Source organism: Theobroma cacao, chromosome 3, assembly GCF_000208745.1.
Source record: "Theobroma cacao cultivar B97-61/B2 chromosome 3, Criollo_cocoa_genome_V2, whole genome shotgun sequence".
NCBI classification, from domain to species: Eukaryota; Viridiplantae; Streptophyta; class Magnoliopsida; order Malvales; family Malvaceae; genus Theobroma; species Theobroma cacao.
Genome location: NC_030852.1, coordinates 546269 through 565492, shown reverse-complemented (window position 1 = coordinate 565492; position 19224 = coordinate 546269). Strand labels below are relative to the sequence as shown.

General features: G+C 35.0%; 1 protein-coding gene across 1 annotated transcript; it reads right to left on the bottom strand.

Moving 5' to 3' along the window:
- LOC18603880 (aldehyde dehydrogenase family 2 member B4, mitochondrial) lies at window positions 2189-7183 on the bottom strand. The gene is made up of 11 exons (XM_018118128.1): window positions 6754-7183; window positions 5820-5954; window positions 5575-5717; window positions 5317-5470; window positions 5001-5230; window positions 4535-4624; window positions 3742-3915; window positions 3514-3651; window positions 3077-3214; window positions 2924-2985; window positions 2189-2717 (listed from the first exon to the last, which is right to left on the bottom strand). Exons 1-11 carry the CDS (start codon window positions 6836-6838, stop codon window positions 2444-2446), a joined length of 1623 nt encoding a protein of 540 aa, XP_017973617.1. The 5' UTR covers window positions 6839-7183; the 3' UTR covers window positions 2189-2443.

Genomic DNA, 19224 nt, shown 5'->3' with positions numbered 1-19224 from the left:
ATATTTACTATTTTATAAATATCTAATATTTAATAATACATTAAATGCAGATTCGACAATAAGTTTTTTACGATAAAGATATTAATAAGGGTTGAAGAATTCAAGAAGACAATAATCAACAAAGTCAAGAAAAGAAAAAATTTAACGTGTGGGTCAAAAATATAAAATAAAATAAATGAAGTGTTGGTTGACACCAGCTAATCAGAGAGCTGGAAAAGATATATTACTTTGATTAATAGTCCAATCATTCTTCTACAAGGAAAAAACCAAGAAGAAGAAGCAAAGGTCCAAATCGCAGTGTGAGGTAGTGCATGGATTAATTAATTAGTTGCCAACAATTTTCTAGAATTTTCTAAGGGAATTATTTGTGAAACTATATACTGTAAGGTGAGACGTCGTTTTCCCCATGCATGTGGATTTCTCGAAGATTCAGAGATCACTCGTGCCCAAAGCTTGGAAGATTTTCATTAATTATTTTTTTTCGTGTGGCTAAATGGCTGCTGACTAAACTAACCAATGATGTTGATTGATGCATGGAGAGGTAATTAGGGCAATGAACGTGGACCAACCATCTCATGCCTAATCTCACGCGTATCTTATGTCTTCATCACCCTCATTTAGTTAAAATGTAATGTTTCTCTTCTTGTAATATTATTAATGATTGTATATTTAATTAAATTAATACTACATTCAGTATCAAATAAAATTGAATGAATGGATCATTGAGAGGATGGGGTGCTTTGCTTGTTGAATCAGCATAGCACGTGTCAAAGGGTTAATTAGTTGACACTGTTTGTAATTGAGTTTGCTTGGCTTAATGCTGTAGGGACAAAATATTGGTAAGAAGATGAAGATGAAGATTTGTTTGATTGAAAAATGCATGCATCAACCACAGCAAAGGAATTGACCCATACAGTCCCAGCCTTGATTGCCCTTGTCGAGGTGTGTTGGCAGTCGGTGAAAACTCCAGCAGATAGACCAAGGTTTGTTGCGTTTGCCCTTCCAATCACTTCGTCAAGATCCCTGGAAAAGACAAACATTTCCAGCTTTCAAGTTTTGAATGGCTCCCAATTCCAGATCTTATTGTTGAAGATAAATTCTTAATCTGGAATTAAGCTTGCTGGAGTCATTGGCGGGAAGCTCTTGTGGGTTTCTTTGAAGAAGAATGTGGAAGCAAAACGTTGCCGTTCATGACTTAACTAGCTGAGTGCTATACGCTTGTTCATTGTGTCGTTTAGCCTGTTTCTTAGTTTACCGTTGCTATACGCATTATTATGTTGTCGTTTTGGTTTGGTCTTGTTTTAGTTGAGCCCCATACACATTCTTTAGGTGTCGTTTTAAGTCCGGTTCATCATTTAAACATGACCACCATCATTTCAAACTGGGCCTCCAATATTAGAATCACTTGGATATCTTCTCGCAGTTCCATCAACATTAAATTTAAGATATTTTTTACCAAATTTAATTTAACATTTTTACCCTTTTTTGTTAGAAAAAAATGATCAAAAATCTCTTTTAGCATAACCTACCTTTTAGATTTGATATTTTCAAGTATTGTCAAACGGATAGAGAAAATTTTATATGGTGAATCAATATAATAAATTTTTGATGAATTTAGATATATTAGTCATAAATATAATCAATTATAAAATTTACAATTCATTTAAAAAAATAAACAAATCAATTAATAAAATTTTAAAACTTAATTTTTATCTCATTTCTTACAATCACATTCCCAAATGTAATTACATTGTAAGCACTCTCCTCCTGGGGCATGAGATTTGGGTTTGGGCCTCTTTTTCATTTGGACTGATAAATAGAAAACAGTAGTCTTTTGCCTCCTACTTCCTGGTCTTTGTTCTTTCTTTCTCACAATCTTTTATCTGATATTCCTTTTAATAGAAAAAAATTTTGGACCCTTTGGACAGTCATGTTCAGATATATAGGCTCATAAGAGGCTGACATGAAAATCAATAGGTGGCACCTTCATTTTACTGACTTAATTAAGATGACATAATATTTGAAAAGGTTCCTAAACTATTTTAATTTATTTACATTAAAATTGAAAATGAATATCCTTACATTTTAATTTATTGTACTTCCTACATCACTTTAATTTATTTACATTATAGCATTGTGCCTTAGTTTGGTTTCTATTTCAGGCAAGAAGAAAGAAGGAAACAAATGGTTAAAAAAACCATTACCCAGGGCAGGGCAAAAAGCTCCATTCATTGATAGTATTTTATATCAACACAAAGCAAGACCTGCAGGCACAATCTTTAAGCAATCAAGTAGATCAGAAGGCAATGATTTTCTGCATGGGTGATGACTTCCGTTCCATTGCATGATTACAAACTGAGCTCTGTGTGCTATCTTTTATTGCAATTCCAAAACAAGATAAAAATAAAAAGACAAGGCATGATCAAAGCTGGATGTGATAACATTACAACCATGCTGGATTCTTCAAAGGTGTAACAACTGCCTTCACCTGCAAATAGTTATGGAGGCTGTAGATTCCTTTTTCCCTGCCAATGCCACTCATCTTGTACCCACCAAAAGGAATTGCAGCATCAAAGACATCAAAGCAGTTAACCCATACAGTCCCAGCCCTCAATGCCCGTGTCAAGGTGTTGGCCGTGTCTATGTTTTTGGTGAAAACTCCAGCTGCTAAACCATATCGGGTTGCATTTGCCCTTCGAATTACTTCATCGAGATCTCTGGTAGAAGTGTTTTTTCCAATGTCAAATGAAAAGATGATGCATATGAGAAGGGTTTTTCTATCTATCTTATAGCAATCAAATGAACATTCCATTTGGTTTTGAACTTAAATTATTTCATCTCATGTGGATAGAGGTCAAACAGATAATCAATGGGGCAATTGAGTTCTAGTCAGGGAAATGGGGTTGGAATGTTCTTCACTTACTTGAACTTTAAGATAGATTGCACTGGACCAAAGATTTCATCCTTTGCTATCAACATATCATCCTATTTGATAAGAATGCAAGGATTGTGTTAAGTAATATGCTAATAACATTATGTTACAAGTATTTATTGCAGAGGCAATGAAGGTTTTTACCGTAACATTTGAGAAAACAGTTGGCTGGATGAAGTAGCCTTTTTTGCCAAGTCTGTCACCTCCACATTCAAGGGTTGCATTGCTTTCAATGCCAGATCTTATGTATCTTAGGACTTTCTCAAACTGCTCTGAGTCAATCTGAGATTTTGATGAGATAAATAGAGACATCATCTCAATCGTGCGTCATGTGCTTTCGATTACATAATTAAAAATACACACAAAAATGTAGACATTCTAGAATAACTTTTAGAATTGCATAATAAGGTTAGCTTGCTACTATAAAATTCAGTTCTCGACAGCATTGCACCTTAAACTAAGAACTAGCTAAAAAGCATGTAATGAACCTATTTTAAACAGACAGAACCAAGTTCTTCCAGTTACATATTGAGGGAAAGGGGAGAGAGAGACAGAGGGGGAATGTTGGGAGGTTGGAGTACCTGAGGACCTTGCTCAACACCCTTCTTGAAAGGATCACCAACAACACGTCTCAATGCACGTGCCTTTGCTTTCTCTAGGAACTCATCATACACACGTTCGTGGACAAAAGTGCGAGACCCAGCACAGCAACATTGCCCCTGAAGACAGAGAGCATTACATAAGTCTACCATGTTAACATCCTAAATTTCATCCAATGTCAACTTTGGGAAGAAACTCATCAAAGGTACCTGATTAAAGAACAAAGCAAAATGTGCAAGCTCCACAGCGTGATCAATATCAGCATCTTCACATACTATGAAAGGTGATTTCCCTCCAAGCTCCAATGTTACTGGCTTAAGATTGCTTTTTGCAGCCAATTCAAGCACAACCTTACCTGTATCGGTTGATCCAGTGAATGCAATCTGCAAACAAAGTTATAATGGCTTTCAAAAGCATATACACACGGCTTATAGTGCATATCTGAAGCAGCTGCAAGTTTTTCTTCTTTCCTTTTGTATATATGGAGCTTCTACTCTTACACTATGAATAATAAAGTAGGAACTCTGCTACAGATGCAGAAGCCCACACAAAATGAGTATTAATGACTGAAAATGAGATAGAACAAGTAGAGAATTGATCTATCTTCTTGCTTGATTATTAGATGTGTGATTGTACTCTTAATACAACAGCCCAAACCCCCAATCAGGTTCCCACTGAGTGATAGCCCAAGGAAGATTGTTGCTGTGACATCACTGAAGTTAATAGGTATATCTGTCTTTTTCTTTGGTAGGAATCATAAGTGTGACTGAAACAACAAGAATTGAATTGTGCATTCTGCAGGAAAAATTAACAGGGACTGGACCAGATAATAAAGAGTCAACTGATTTCAGCTACAGCAGATGTTATTTATGTACCTGCCATTTTTGTTCCTCTATGAATTCAAAGGTTATATGTCACATTATAAGCTGGCAGTTTATGATAAGTGCTTATGAATCAATATTGAAAGCAGAACATCCTGAGCTCACTAAAGAACTATGATACCTTGTCTACATCCATGTGACTGGCAAGAGCTGCACCAGCTGTAGGACCAAAGCCAGAAACTACATTCAGAACACCTGGAGGTAGACCAGCCTGTCATAAAGCATTAAGGTAAGATTTCAAAATGGTGCCTTTTCAGCTATCAAAATGTTGTCAATTTAAGATAAGGAAAACTAAAAGTGATTCGAGCAATTCTAAAGAAACTGAACAGCATCTCAAAATATGTTCAACATTGAATTTAACAAGATGTTATTGCATAAGACAAACAAATTTTTGGTTTGTCTGTTTATCTTGGATGCTTATGTTCATTTGAATGTCCCCTGAGTTTGAGTTGAAGCACCCACGTACAGCAAAAGACCTCTTTTCATGACAGTTTATACTAGTTTCATACCAGCAAGGATCTATGGGTGTTCAGACATTTTGATTTGACTCTTGGTCTTTATGCTAATCTCGTCATTGTTATCCTTACCTCATGGAACAGCTTAGCCACATAGAGAGCAGTCAAAGGAGTTTGCTCAGCAGTCTTTAAGACTATAGTATTGCCACAGGCTAATGCAGGCCCAACTTTCCAAGCAAACATGAGAAGAGGAAAGTTCCATGGAATTATCTGTCCTGCAACACCAATTGGTTCATGCAATGTTTGAACATGGTGATTTCCATCAGCTGGAACAGTTAACCCATGGATCTTATCCGCCCAACCTACACGATTTGCAGATAAAGTCAAGAAAAGATAAAACATGAGCAAGACAAAGAAAATGAAATCTACTTTGTCTCAGTGATCCCACCAGCATAGTAGTGAAAAAGGCGTATCAGCAATGGCAATTCAGCTTTAGCAGCCTGCTCATGAAGCTTTCCGTTATTCCATGTCTCTAAAGCTGCGAGCTCATCACTATGTTTCTCAACCAAATCAGCAAAGCGCAACAATATTCGTGACCGTTCCTGAAACAAAAGCATAAACAATATCAGAAAATTTCCACAATTAATAAGCCATCCCAGATCAAAATGCAAAGAGATAGGGAGATACAAAGGGGAAAACTTCTTACATAGGGAGTCATCTTTGGCCATGGTCCCTCGTCAAAGGCCTTGCGAGCAGCAGCAACTGCACGGTTAACATCTTCAGCATCACCTTCAGCGACATGTGCAATCACTTCTCCAGTACGAGGGTCATAGGTGGGGAATGTTTTCCCTGTGATCAATGCATAAATAATTTCCAACATCAGCTTCATTGCACAACTAGAGATGGCTCAAAACACAAGCTAAGTTCTTGTGAGTAGTGAATAAAGATTACCTGATGCCGCATCCACAAATTTCCCATCAATTAAATTCTGAGTGTAGGCAATTTGAACCGGTGGAACAATCAGTTCCTCTAGCGCTGTAGAAGTGCTTAACCTCTTGATACTTCCATTCCTGCTACTGTTTCTCCCTGCAAAATTTACAGTTTTGCAAACAGGTAAGTCGTTTGCATAACAATTGTTGTCCAAAGAGAGAAACTAATTGAAAAACAGGGACAATTCCAACCTTGTTAGAAAGAAAAGAAGAGTAATACATTCATAGCATGGAAGAAGTAAGTTCTCTTGAATAAAAAATGATGATTTTAGAATGTGTTACAAATGAATATTAAAGTGGATCTTTTCCATCTATGATTCAATGCATTTGCCTTCCTGTAATTCATATCCAACACTCCAAAAATGGGGTTTGAAAGAGAGATAGAGATGACACAAGATCACAGGATTCTAGGTGTGAATCTACTTGATTTTATTCCAAATACTATTTATTTATAGATGATGTTGACATTTTAAGCCACCCAGATCCTGCTTCTTGCATTTATTGTTGGTTTCCCCCCAACATTTTAGCAGGACAGACACTCAAGCTTCAGCTAAATTAATGAGACAACTGAGCAAAAAGGGAGAAAAAAAGATTATACAACAGGAAAAAGCTTCTAAGAACAGATCTTTAAAAGCTTAATTGTACCAAGCTTGAACCCTTCCTCAAATTACCAAAAAAAGCTAAACAAAAAGATATATAGACCAAAACAGCCAACTTTTTCCTTTTTCTGTTTTCAGTTTCTCATCAACCAAACAGAAACTACTCTATCCAATAAAAAATCAGTGGACTTGGGATGTATCTGTAACAAAACAAAAACGTTAAAGAAATAAAAAAAAAAAAGAAAACATGAACCAAAACAAAGAAAGGAAAGATATATTCAAGAGATGAGTGGCCACCTAGAGATGAAAGCAGAGAAGCAGAGGCAGAAGAAGAAGCAGAGAGTGAACGAGTAAGCAACGAAGAGATTCTGCGAGCTGCCATGGCTACACAGGAATATCTCTACCCTTTCTCCTCTTTCCCCTACTCCTTTGTTGTTTCCAAGGTCTTTTCTTGCTTTGTTTCGTGTGCAGACTAAACTTACAATGTCTTTCCAGATAAAAAGCAAAGAAACTAATCAAACACCGGTCTCTAACATCAACCACACAGTGTCAACCACTTGCAACTTGCACTTTAACTTATAGTTCACTTTAACTTATAGTTCCTTTTTTTAACTACAGAGATCCAAATAGAAATGGACGTGTTCATGTCTCTTTCTCTCTTTTCTTGATATATTAAAGAAGTTGATGATGTTGATTGGTGAACAGAGCAGCGAAAGACGGACAATTCAGCAAGAGATAGCTTTTCCAACATATAAAAATGAAGATATTATCTGGGTTTTTGTAAAAAAAAAAAGAAGATATGCATGGGGGAGTGGAGCAGAGATGACAATAAAAAGTTGTCAACAGTTATTTTTATTTTAAAATAAAAAAATTTGAAATTATTTCTTTGAAAATATTTTTTAATATATTGATGTATAAAAATTAAATCTAATAAAAATTTGTGTGCATCTAGTTAAGATATATAAAAATAAAATGTAAAATAATTAATACTTAAATATTTAATTTATTAATTAATATATAATCTCCATTACTTAACGAGCAACGTTTGAGCCTTTTGTTCAAATTAAAAAAAAAATAGAGGGCAATTAAGACTATAATTAGGGGAGAAATAGCTGGACGGTGGCAATAGCACATCCTACCCAAAGAGCAATAATTGGCTCACATTGACAAGAGCGTTTTTAACAAAACAATATTTCTTAAAAGACTTTAGTGCTCGATGTAGGCTCCACCATTAAAGTAGATTATTATATAAATTGAATTAAATAATAAAAGATAATCTTTTTTCGATTTCATAAGTTTTAATATTTTATGGATTTGAAAATTCAAAATCAATATTTTTTATTAAAAATTTGATTTCTTACTGATTAAATGTTTTTTTGAAAATTAAAAAAATTGTTGGGTCATTATATATAAGGATATTTTTAAAAATAACCCTTATAGATAAGATGTTTTCAAAAATAACTTTTTTTATATTTTTAATTATTTTTAAATAAATTGAACAAAATTACTCTTAATGAAATTATACGTCATAATATTACACGTTATGTATAAAAATATGTTGCATGTTATAGTTAAGTTGTTGCACATCATGTATAAAAACATGTGACATATCATGATTAAGTTGTTACACGTCATGTACAAAAATATATGACACATCATGATTAAGTTGTGATACGTCATGTACAAAAATATATAACACGTCATGGTTAGGTTGTTACACGACATGGTTAGGTTGTTACACTTGTTACACACTATATACAAAAACATATGACACGCTATGATTATGTTGTTACACGCTATATATAAAAATATGTGATACGTCATAGTTAGGTTGTTACACGTTATATTGGAAAAAAAATATTGTTGTTATACGTCATATTCAAAAATATTTTGTTACACTTTAATGCCTAAATTGTTGTTTTTACTTACGAACCAAAACTTAAAATCTTATAAACTCTCTTTATTTATTTTTTAATTTTTTTTAACAATTTGACGCCGATTAAAATGTTTCTAACATGTTTTTATAAATCAAAACACAAATTTTATTATCTAAAACACTATTTCGACTAAAAATCGAATTTTTTTTTTGAAAACCTATATTTATAAATTTCAAAAATTTAAGTTTATTGGTGTTTAGGTCTCAAATTGATCTAATTAAAAGTTATTTTAAATATTTATGATCATTTTTACTATTTTAGTTTTATCCAAAATATCTAAAAATTAAATTCCTCAAATAGCTATCTACTCAAGCACATTAAAATTATCGCTTGGTGTAGAAAAAAAAAATCTAAAAATACGGGAAAGAGAAATCGAGAACATAGCAGATGAATACCGAAAAGAGAAATCGATATAATTAGAGAAAATGGGACGGTGAGAGAGAAAAATCGGAAGTACAAATAAAGAGAAATTGTGATGAATTGTTTAATTTATTTGAAATAGTTTCAATGATATTTTTATCAATTTATGGCTATTAAAAATAGTTAAATTTATTTTGATTATTATTTTTGACTTATTTTTATTAAAAAAGATTATTTTTTATAATTTTTTTTATGTATATATATATATATGTATATGCATGTTACTAATAATAAATTGATGAAATATTGTTTCTTGATGAAGAATAACCATGAATCATTTCTCTTGGTACCTGCGTGGGAAATAAGAGAGGGGACAGCAACAGCCAGGTATCGATCGTGGCAGAATTGAAACAAAAAGTACGTGTTTCCCAGCATTTGGGATGGAGTTTTGGGCAACTGGGTGTCACTGTCAGGTCCTTTATCTTCGCCGTGAACCAAATATCTGATGGGCAACCTTTTCCTTTTTTTTTTAATCTCATTATCAAATTGTTAATCCATAGTTGGTGCTATAATTAATTACATAAATTGGGATTTCTTTTCCCTTTCAGGTAAGAAGAAGATAGATAGAGAGAGAAAAGAAATGGAAATTTTAATCTAATCTATTTTTATATTATTGTATCGTGTTAAAGTGTCATTATGATTTATTAAAAACATGAAATAATTAATATCGTTCTTGTTAATATTAATTATTTTATTTTTTGTGAAACAATCATATATCTCTATTTGGATTCATTTAGATAATTTTTGTGGATTGTTTATTATTTTCTTAGAACTAATATCTCCATCCAATTAATTGATCAAATTATTATCCATAGACTAACATGATGCCCTAGCAATTGTAATTATACTTGTTAGGCAAACCCTAATTTTGATATAATTAAATGAAAGAGCTGATTTTTTTTTGAAGCACGTGCAATACTTTAACCCTTTGGTTTTTCCTTGGTCTTATCATAATGCATGGGAACTTGTTGCCACTTGGACAATCCTTGTAGTATATTCTTTTGGTATAAAAGTAAACAAAGATTTTATTAATTTTTTAACTTTATCCTTCCAGAGAAGGTTGGAGGTTGTATCTGGACCAACATCATTGGAAAATTCAGAGCATAAATTAGTCCATATGGAGCTTCATCTTCAAAGCCATGGCTTGACTCTCGTGCTTCACTTGAGTCACTCTGTACCTGTCACCGGTTGGAGGGTTTAATTTTCCAACACAAGTTCTCTTCCATTCATTTATATCTCTGTTTTAGTTAAATTCCGAAGTTTGTCGATTCCATTAATATCTGAAAGTAGAAAGATTTTCTATTTAAAAAATTGAAATTGAAATTTTTCCAAAAAATTAAAAAATAAATCTCATTATTAGTAATTCCTGAAAAAAAAAATTTAATAACATGTATCGTGTATGATTTTTTCGTTTCGGTCCGTCTAAAATCATTGATTTTAATTAAGTCAATATACATGTTTTTTTCATTAATTTTGTGTAATTGAAAGTAAGAAGAAGAAGGGAATGAAACAGAATTTTGCATATGATTTTTGTTTTTCATGACTGCGTCTTGACTTTTTGCAAACTTTAATTAAAATTCTAAATTGCCGAAAGGAATTAGGGAATGAGAGAAAAACATGTAGTATTAAATTATAAAATAAAAAATTTTAAATATTATAATTATTAATAGAATCAAAGATTATATGATATAAATATAAAATAAATTAAAATTAACGTAAAATATCTTTTCAGAGATAATTTACACCAAATCCCAATGATGAGAATCCAACTGGTACATGTACATAGTGATATTATGCGTGCATGCCAACTAATTATCGATTTGTCGTGGGACCTAATTCTGCTAACTAGTCACTGGAGTAAAAAAGAAAGAAAAACAAAGAGACAGTTTGTTTGACATATCTTGCTCATCTCCAATATTGAGATATGACAAAGGTGTTACCGGGAAAGCAAGGTAAGTACAAAGGCCATGGCCAGCGGTCACCTGCTGGCTGGGCTGTCATTAGTGGACATCATATGTATTTGTCAAAGCATGATGAGCATCTTCCAATTCCGTCAGGAGGACATCAAAAGGTCATAATTATTGTAGGATAAAAACAAAGCCTTCCAGTTGCAGATAATAGCAGATAAGATTTTCTGCCCTCCAATGCTTGTTGGTGACCCAAAGTGTATTCGTTTTCTTCAACTTTAGGTTTGTCGTCCAAAAGCATTAATAGGTTTTAAAATCCAAATCTCATGAAGTATAAACTCCTCTAATTTTATATTAATTTATTAATTTAGAACATTTAATCTCATAAGGAATTAAAATTGACATTGAAAATTGAAATGATGGGGAGATTTTTTTTTTTTAATGAAATTAGGGGAGAAACAGCCAGTCACTGGCAACAGCAACATCTTACCCAAAGAGACAATAATTGGCTCACATTGATAAGAGATTTTGTTAAAAAAAAATGTCACCAAAATATCAAAGACTTTGGTACTGTTCATTGTAGGATTTAGCACGATGAACTACTGGCTTCTGCATCTAAATAAAGGAATTGGTTGGTGAGATCTTTAGATAATCTATGAAGGTTGCATCTAGATTAACTTCATTGGAAAATTCAAAGTCTAGATAGTCCGAGGAGCTTCATTGGAAGTACGGCAGAATTTTGAGACCAAAATGTCTAAACAAACGTTTTCCTAGAGAAAAATGGTAGGCACGTGACTCCCCCTTCCTTCAATAACAACTTCTTTAGTTTTCCTTCACGTTTCGATGGTGGCCCTTTGACTTTTACAAACTTTAATTAGAAATTCTAAATTAGCGAGAGGAAATTACTAGCAAAACAAGGTTCGTACAGAGCCATGGCCAGCAGACACCTGCTAGCTTAGGCTGTCATAATTGAACATCATGTCGATTGTCACAGCTGTTTTGTTTTTTCTTTTGACATTTTTACAACTCATTTTGATGAGAATCCCATGTGAATGCACAAAGAACTTTCCAACCGAATCAGATTCAGAAAACATTTTCAAACAAGTTGCTAACCCTTCAACGTTCACAGAGCAAAACTTCAGCCGTTTTCCCCTATTTCAATATCCTACTCTTGGATTTTCTCTATCTCATAATTCCTTTGTTAAAGACGTTGATCATGGCTTTCACTGGAGAGGCTGCTCTATCTGCTTTCTTTGAGGAGTTGTTCCGCAAGTTTATCTCTTCCGAGTTCAAGCTTGTCACTGAGAAGCGGGTTCGCAAGGAGATTATGAACTAGGAAACGATATTGAGGACTATCCATGCAGTGCTTGCTGACGCGGAGGAGAAGAAAATGAAGAACCAGGCTGTGAAGATTTGGCTGGCTGACCTCCAAGACTTGGCTTATGACGTGGATGACATCTTGGACAAGTTTGCGACTGAAGCTTTGGGGCGTAAGTTGATGAAAGTGTTAGAAGATAACCCCTGCATGGACACGTGCAAGCCTTTTGTACAACATGATCTACATACTTCTAGCTGTCAATATTTTGATATTCATGTGTTGTTTTCATTTTGAAAGAACACCTGTAAGCGGTTTGTAACAGGTGTCATCTACACTATCATTTTGTAATGTATATATGATCACTGTGTGATCATCATGTGATATAAGATGAATACTCTGCTTCTGTCCAGCAGCCTACTAGTTCACTCTTTACTTCTTTCTTTCTCAATTCATACGTTTTTACCATGACATTAACATGGTATCAGAGCTCCTCTCGATTCCTGTAAGACCTTAGATAACCTTCTTCAATACTCATGTGTTTTTAGTAGTTCTCCTTTAACCTCTTATCTCAAGAATTAATTCCCTATTATAATGACAACTCCAAACATAACTCATCAGCCTCCACCAGTCTTCGATGGCTTCAATTATGGAGTTTGGGCCGTGAAAATGAAGACTTACTTGAAAGGTTATAACCTGTGGAATGCAGTAGAACAAGATGCTGAACCACAAACACCAAGGGAGAATGCTCCTGCTGCTCAAGTTAAGCAATATGAAGAGGAAGTTGCAAAGAAGTTTAGAGCTCTTTCATTCATTTAGTCTGCTGTCTCTGAGGATATTTTCAGCAGAATCATGGAGTGTGAAACTGCCAAGGCAGCTTGGACAAAGCTACAGGAAGAATATGTTGGCACCTCTAGAACAAGGCATATGCAGGCGCAGAACTTGAGAAGGCACTTTGACATGATGTGAATGAAAGAGAGTCAGTCTGTAAAAGAATATATAGACCAGATTCTTAAGCTTACTAACCAGATAAAGTTGTTTGGTGAAGAGCTTAAAGAAGTTCGAGTAGCTGAGAAGATTCTCAACAGTGTACTAGGAAAGTTTGAACCTACAATAGCTTCCTTGCTACAATCAAAGGACTTCCCTGACATTTCAATTACAGAAATTGTCAGTGCCTTGCAAGCTGCAGAATTGAGGATATCAGCAAGAGATGAAGCTCTTGGGGAGAAAGCCTTTCTTGCTAAAGGCAAAGGTAAAGCAAAAGCTGAGGCTTTTACCAAGAAAAATTACAAAGACAAAGACAAGAAGACTGCTCAATCTGGTCAATCTTCAAACAAGAAAAACAAGTTCAAGCCATGTTCCTTCTGTAAGAAAAGAAATCATACTGATGACTACTGCTGGTTTAGGCCAAATGCAAAGTGCAAGATATGTAGTCAATCAGGACACATTGATAAAGTGTGCAGAAACAGAACAATTGAAGATAAACCTGCATACACAATTGAAAGCTCAAAATTAGCTGAAGAGGTTTTGTTTATGGCTCAGTTAGATTCTGAAAGTGATCGTGGTAACTGTGAATGGCATCTTGATAGTGGCAGCTCACGGCATATTGCACTCTCTGAAGCTGTGTTTGTTGATCTTGATAAGAACCATCGATCAAGAGTCAGAATAGGGAATGGTGGTTACCTACAAGCATATGGTATAGGGAAGGTTCGAATTCCAAGCTCAACTGGACACAGGTACATATCTGATGTTTTGTTTATTCCTTCTTTTGCACAAAACATTCTGAGTGTTGGACAATTGTTAGAAAATGGTTATGTTCTGTTGTTCAAAGATAAAGCTTGCAGAATTTATAACCCTTCAGGTGCATATCTGATGACTATACCAATGAGAAATAGATGTTTTCCTATTAAACCTGAGCATATATGCTTGCAAGTTGAAGAACAATCTGTTTCATTGATTGATCTGTGGCACAGAAGACTTGGTCACTGCAATTACAGGACCTTGGAACAAGTCAGCAACTCAGGGATGCTTGATAAGCTTCCAAAATTATCTAATAATGCTTCAATATGCAGTGTATGTCAGCTTGGTAAGATTTCAAGGAACCCTTTTCCTTTGAGCAGTACCAGCAGAACCAAGTCAAAGCTTGAACTTATCCACTCTGATATTGGTGGACCTCTAAGTGAGGAATCACTAAATGGTAGTAAGTTTTATCTTTTGTTTATTGATGATATGACCAGATGGAGTTGGATTTTCTTTATGAAAGTCAAGTCAGAAGTCTTTACTTTGTTCAAAAACTTCAAAACCAGAGTTGAACTTGAAACTGGTCACAAAATCAAAACCTTGAGGACTGATAATGGTGGTGAATATACCTCTAATGAATTCACTCAGTTTCTCAATCAACAAGGGATAGCTCATCAACTTACTGCTCCATACACTCCTCAACAGAAAGGAGTCAGTGAAAGGAAAAACAGGACAGTCATGGACATGAGCAGATGTCTATTATATCAGAAAAGGATGCCTCAGAAGTTTTAGGCAGAAGCAGCAAAGACTGCTGTATATTTGTAGAATTTGTTGCCAACCCATGCCTTGAATAATCAAATCCTTTTTGAAGCATGGTATGGTTTCATGCCCTCAATTGCCCATTTGAAAGTCTTTGGGTGTGTATGTTATGTGCACATACCAGATATCTTGAGAAACAAATTGAGTGAAAAAGCTGAATCATGAGTCTTTGTTGGCTATAGTACTCAAGCTAAGGCATACAGAATTTATTTGCCAAGTAAAAATAAAGTTGTTGTGAGTCGAGATGTAGTGTTTGATGAAGCTTCCAGCTGGAACTGGAATGAACCTCAGCCACCACTATCATCTCCAAGTCAGCATGATCAAACTTCTGCTTCTGATGCTCAACTTGAAATTCAAGAAGATGAGAGTATAGATGATCTGCCAGTTAGGGGAACCAAATCTCTTGAAGACATATATCAGAACAGCTTGGTGACTATTGAAAAACCTAGCTGCTATACTGAAGCTTGTAAGGATCCTGTTTGGTTTAAAGCTATGCAGTAAAAACTTCAAATGATCCAAAAAAATGGCACCTGGTCTTTGGTTGACAGACCTGCAGATAGAAATATTATTGGTGTCAAATGGATATTCAAGAAGAAATTAAATCCTGATGGTTCCCTCAACGTATGCAAAGCTCGGTTAGTAGCCAAGGGCTACAGTCAGCTAGCTGGTGTTGATTATGGAGAAACGTTTGCTCCAGTAGCTAGGTATGACACAATCAGATTATTGTTAGCTCTGGCTGTTGCACTTAAGTGGAATGTCTATCATTTAGACATAAAATATGCATTTTTCAATGGCATCTTAGAAGAGGAAATTTATATTGACCAACCTAAAGGGTTTGAACTCTTGTCAGGAGAAAACAAGGTATATAAGCTCCACAAGGCCTTATGTGGATTGAAGCAAGCACCAAGGAGATGGTACAGCAGAATCAATGACCACTTCATTCATCGAGGCTTTGTTAAAAGTCAGAATGAAGCCACATTGTATACTCTTGAATTAGGTAACAAATTGCTATTGATAGTGTCATTGTATGTGGATGATTTGTTAGTTACTGGAAATTGTGAACAAGCTTTGCAGAATTTTAAATCCCAGATGCAAACAGAATTTGAAATGTCAGACTTGGGACTTATGAGATATTTTCTTGGACTTGAAGTTCATCATTTGAGAACTGGTATTTGGTTGTCTCAGTAAAATTATATCTCCAAGGTTCTCAAGAAATTTTAGATGTCAGATTGCAAGTCTGTGTCAACTCCTTCTGCTGCAAACAAAAAACTTTGTGCAGACTCTGGTAACCAACTTGAAGACCCTTCTGCATATAGAAGATTAATTGGGTGTCTGCTTTATGTCTGTGCTTCAAGACCAGATATATAATTCTTAGTGGCATTTCTCTCTCGATTTATGCAAGCACCAACTGATCAGCATATGATTGCTGCCAAAAGAATTATGAGATATTTGAAGAAAACAGAATATTATGGGATACATTACACCAAGATAGCAGACTTTGCATTATGTGGATATATTGATTCTGATTTTGCAGGAAGTAGTGAAGATGCAAAGAGCACATCAGGTTATTTGTTTACACTTGGTAATGGTCCTTTCTCTTGAAATTCACATAAACAATCTGTAGTAGCTCAATCTTCAGCAAAATCTGAATATGTTGCTACTGCTGAAGCTACAAATCAAGCTCTTTGGCTGAGGAAGTTGCTTGTGGACATCAAATTTGAGCAAAAGTTCCTACAAATTTGTTTATTGACAATAAGTCTGCCATTGCTATTGCTAAAAATTCTGTCTGGCATGGCAAGACTAAGCACATAAATGTGAAATATCATTCCATCAGAAATGCAGTAGAAAAGAATGAGATAAATGTTCAATGCTGCCCTTCAGAGCTATAACTCGCTGATATTCTAACCAAGCCTCTTCAAAAGTCAAGATTTGAAGCTTTCAGAACTAAACTAAATCTCTTCATTGCAAGTGTCAAGGGGGAGTGTTAGAAGATAACCCCTACATGGACACTTGCAAGCCTTTTGTACAGCATGATCTACATACTTCTAGCTATCAATATTTTGATATTAATGTGTTGTTTTCATTCTGAAAGAACACCTGTAAGCGGTTTGTAACAGGTGTCATCTACACTATCATTTTGTAATGTATATATGATCACTGTGTGATCATCATGTGATATAAGATGAATACTCTGCTTCTGTCCAGCAGCCTACTAGTTCACTCTTTACTTCTTTCTTTCTCAATTCATACGTTTTTACCATGACATTAATAGAAAGAACATCAAGCCAGCTCAAGTAAGGCACAAAAATTTCTTACTAGTTGACATCCAAGTTCAATCATGTTTAACTTTAAGATGTGTTCAACATTAAAGAGATTACAGGAAGATTGGAAGGTTTAGCAACACGAAAGGCTAACTTGCAACTGCGAGGGAATGGTGTTGGAAGGCCCGTGGCAATACCAAAAAGGTTGCCTAGCACTTCTCTAGTGAATGAAGCTAAAGTACGAGGGAGAGATAAAGACAAGAAGGCAATACTTGATTTACTTTTGAGGAAGGATGGCCTTGATAATGGCGTTTCTGTGATTCCCATCGTCGGCATGGGAGGGATTGGCAAGACAACCCTTGCTCAGCTTGTCTACAATGATGATAGCATAAGAGGTTACTTTGATCTCAAAGCATGGGTATGTGTTTCAGAGGAATTTGACGTTATTAAGATTACAAAAATAATTCTACAATCGGTCAGATCCCTATCTTGTGATATAAATGACTTGAATTTGCTTCAAGTCAGTCTAAAGGAGAAGTTGTCAAGCAAGAAATTTTTACTTGTTTTGGATGATGTTTGGAATAAGAACTACATTGATTGGATGACGCTTCGATTTCCTTTTGATGCAAGGACTCCAGGAAGCAAAATATTCAAGGGTTAGAGAGATTAAACATGTGAGATTAGAAGGATTTCAAGGGTTAGAGAGATTATCAAAATCCTCGCACAACCTTACATGTCTTACAGAGTTGGAGATTGTAAAGTGCCCAAAATTGGTTTCACTTTCGGTGGACAATTGCCTCCAAATCTTAGAACTTTGAACATTCACAATTGTGAGAATTTGCAATATTTACTCGATGACATTGAGAATATCGATTTCAGTAGCACATACCTTCTTGAATCTCTTCAAGTTAGTGCATGTGAAGCTCTAAAGTCATTATCATCGAGTGGTCAGTTACCCGTGGGGCTTAAATTGTTGAACATTTATCTATACCCAGAGCTTGAATTTTTAGCACAAAAAATTAGAGATAATACTTGTCTTGAATCTCTTTCACTCTGGGATTGTAGAAATATTAAATACTTACTCAAAGGACTGGACAAGCTCAGTTGTCTTCAACAAATTAAATTTCAAGATTGTCCAAATCTGATTAGTTTCCCAAAGAGTGGGTTGCCTAGCGCCAACCTCAAAACTTTGTGGCTTTGTGGGTGTGAAACGCTCGAAGCTCTGCCCAACCTCCACTCTCTTCAACAGTTGTTCATACTGGCATGTCCAAGGGTGCAATATTCCATTAGAGAATGGGGTTTCCTTACCAACCTAACATCACTTTTAATGTGTGAACCCAAGATTAGTGTGAGGCAATCATGGAGTGGGGATTGCATAGACTCGCCTCTCTTACAACCCTCCACATTGATGGTAGAAAATGTATATATGTGGTGTCATTTCCTCAGGAGGAGATCGGAATGAAACTGCCCTCTTCTCTCATAGATCTTTCTATCAAAAATCTAAAAAATGTAAAAAAGTTTATCCTCCAATGGCTTTCAAAACCTCACCTCTCTTCAATATTTGAATATCCAGAATTGCCCAAAGCTCAAATCCCTTCCCAGAAAAAATATGCTTCCCTCACTTTTGTATCTAGATATTAGGAGGTGTCCAATGCTAGGGGAAAGGTGCAAAAAGGATAAAGGAAAACAATGGTCCAACATTGCCCACATACCTCTCGTATGTTTTAATGGTAGATTCATCTACGAATGACCAAGAAGAATCAGAACATATCGACTCAGGTATTTTAATTATGAAATTAATTACTATTTTAACTAATTTTTTTATGTGCAAATATATCTACACAACCATTACATTGGCGAGTATTGAAATTTCTTGCAGTTAATTGTGACAGATAAATAGAACATGTAATCATACCGTAAATCCCATTTTGTGATTCCCTTGTTTATTTCTTTTAATATGAAATATTCTCTACGAAATTTTAATGTGGGGATGTTTTTGTAAGTCCATTCATATCTGTCTCTCAGCATTTCTCAATTTGGGGAATTGGCCTTTATACAGTTTTGGTTCTCAATATATGCCAGCAAACAGTCTGGCTTATGATTTTGCTACATGATGCTTACATAATTCAATTAATGTATGGTCTCAGGATAGGAATGAAAGTGAAATTCCAGTAATAGATGAGAGTACGAAGCCCGGACACAAGGGTGGTATGGACTTGCACCATCATGCAATCGAGTTAGACATCGAGTCCTGGCCTGTTGAACATTCTATGGAGCAGCAGGATGAAGATCGTCCTGTAAAATGCCAAATGCCAGCATATTCTTCCATCAATGTACGTTACCATGTTCATCTTTTAGAACAGTGGTTT

Coding starts and splice junctions, on each gene's coding strand:
- LOC18603880 (XM_018118128.1), bottom strand. CDS start 6,838: ATGGCAGCTCGCAGAATCTCTTCGTTGCTTACTCGTTCACTCTCTGCT. Junction 5,718..5,819: donor ATTTGTGGATGCGGCATCAG/GTAATCTTTATT, acceptor CATTGATCACAG/GGAAAACATTCCCCACCTAT. Junction 5,231..5,316: donor CCTTTTTCACTACTATGCTG/GTGGGATCACTG, acceptor CAAATCGTGTAG/GTTGGGCGGATAAGATCCAT.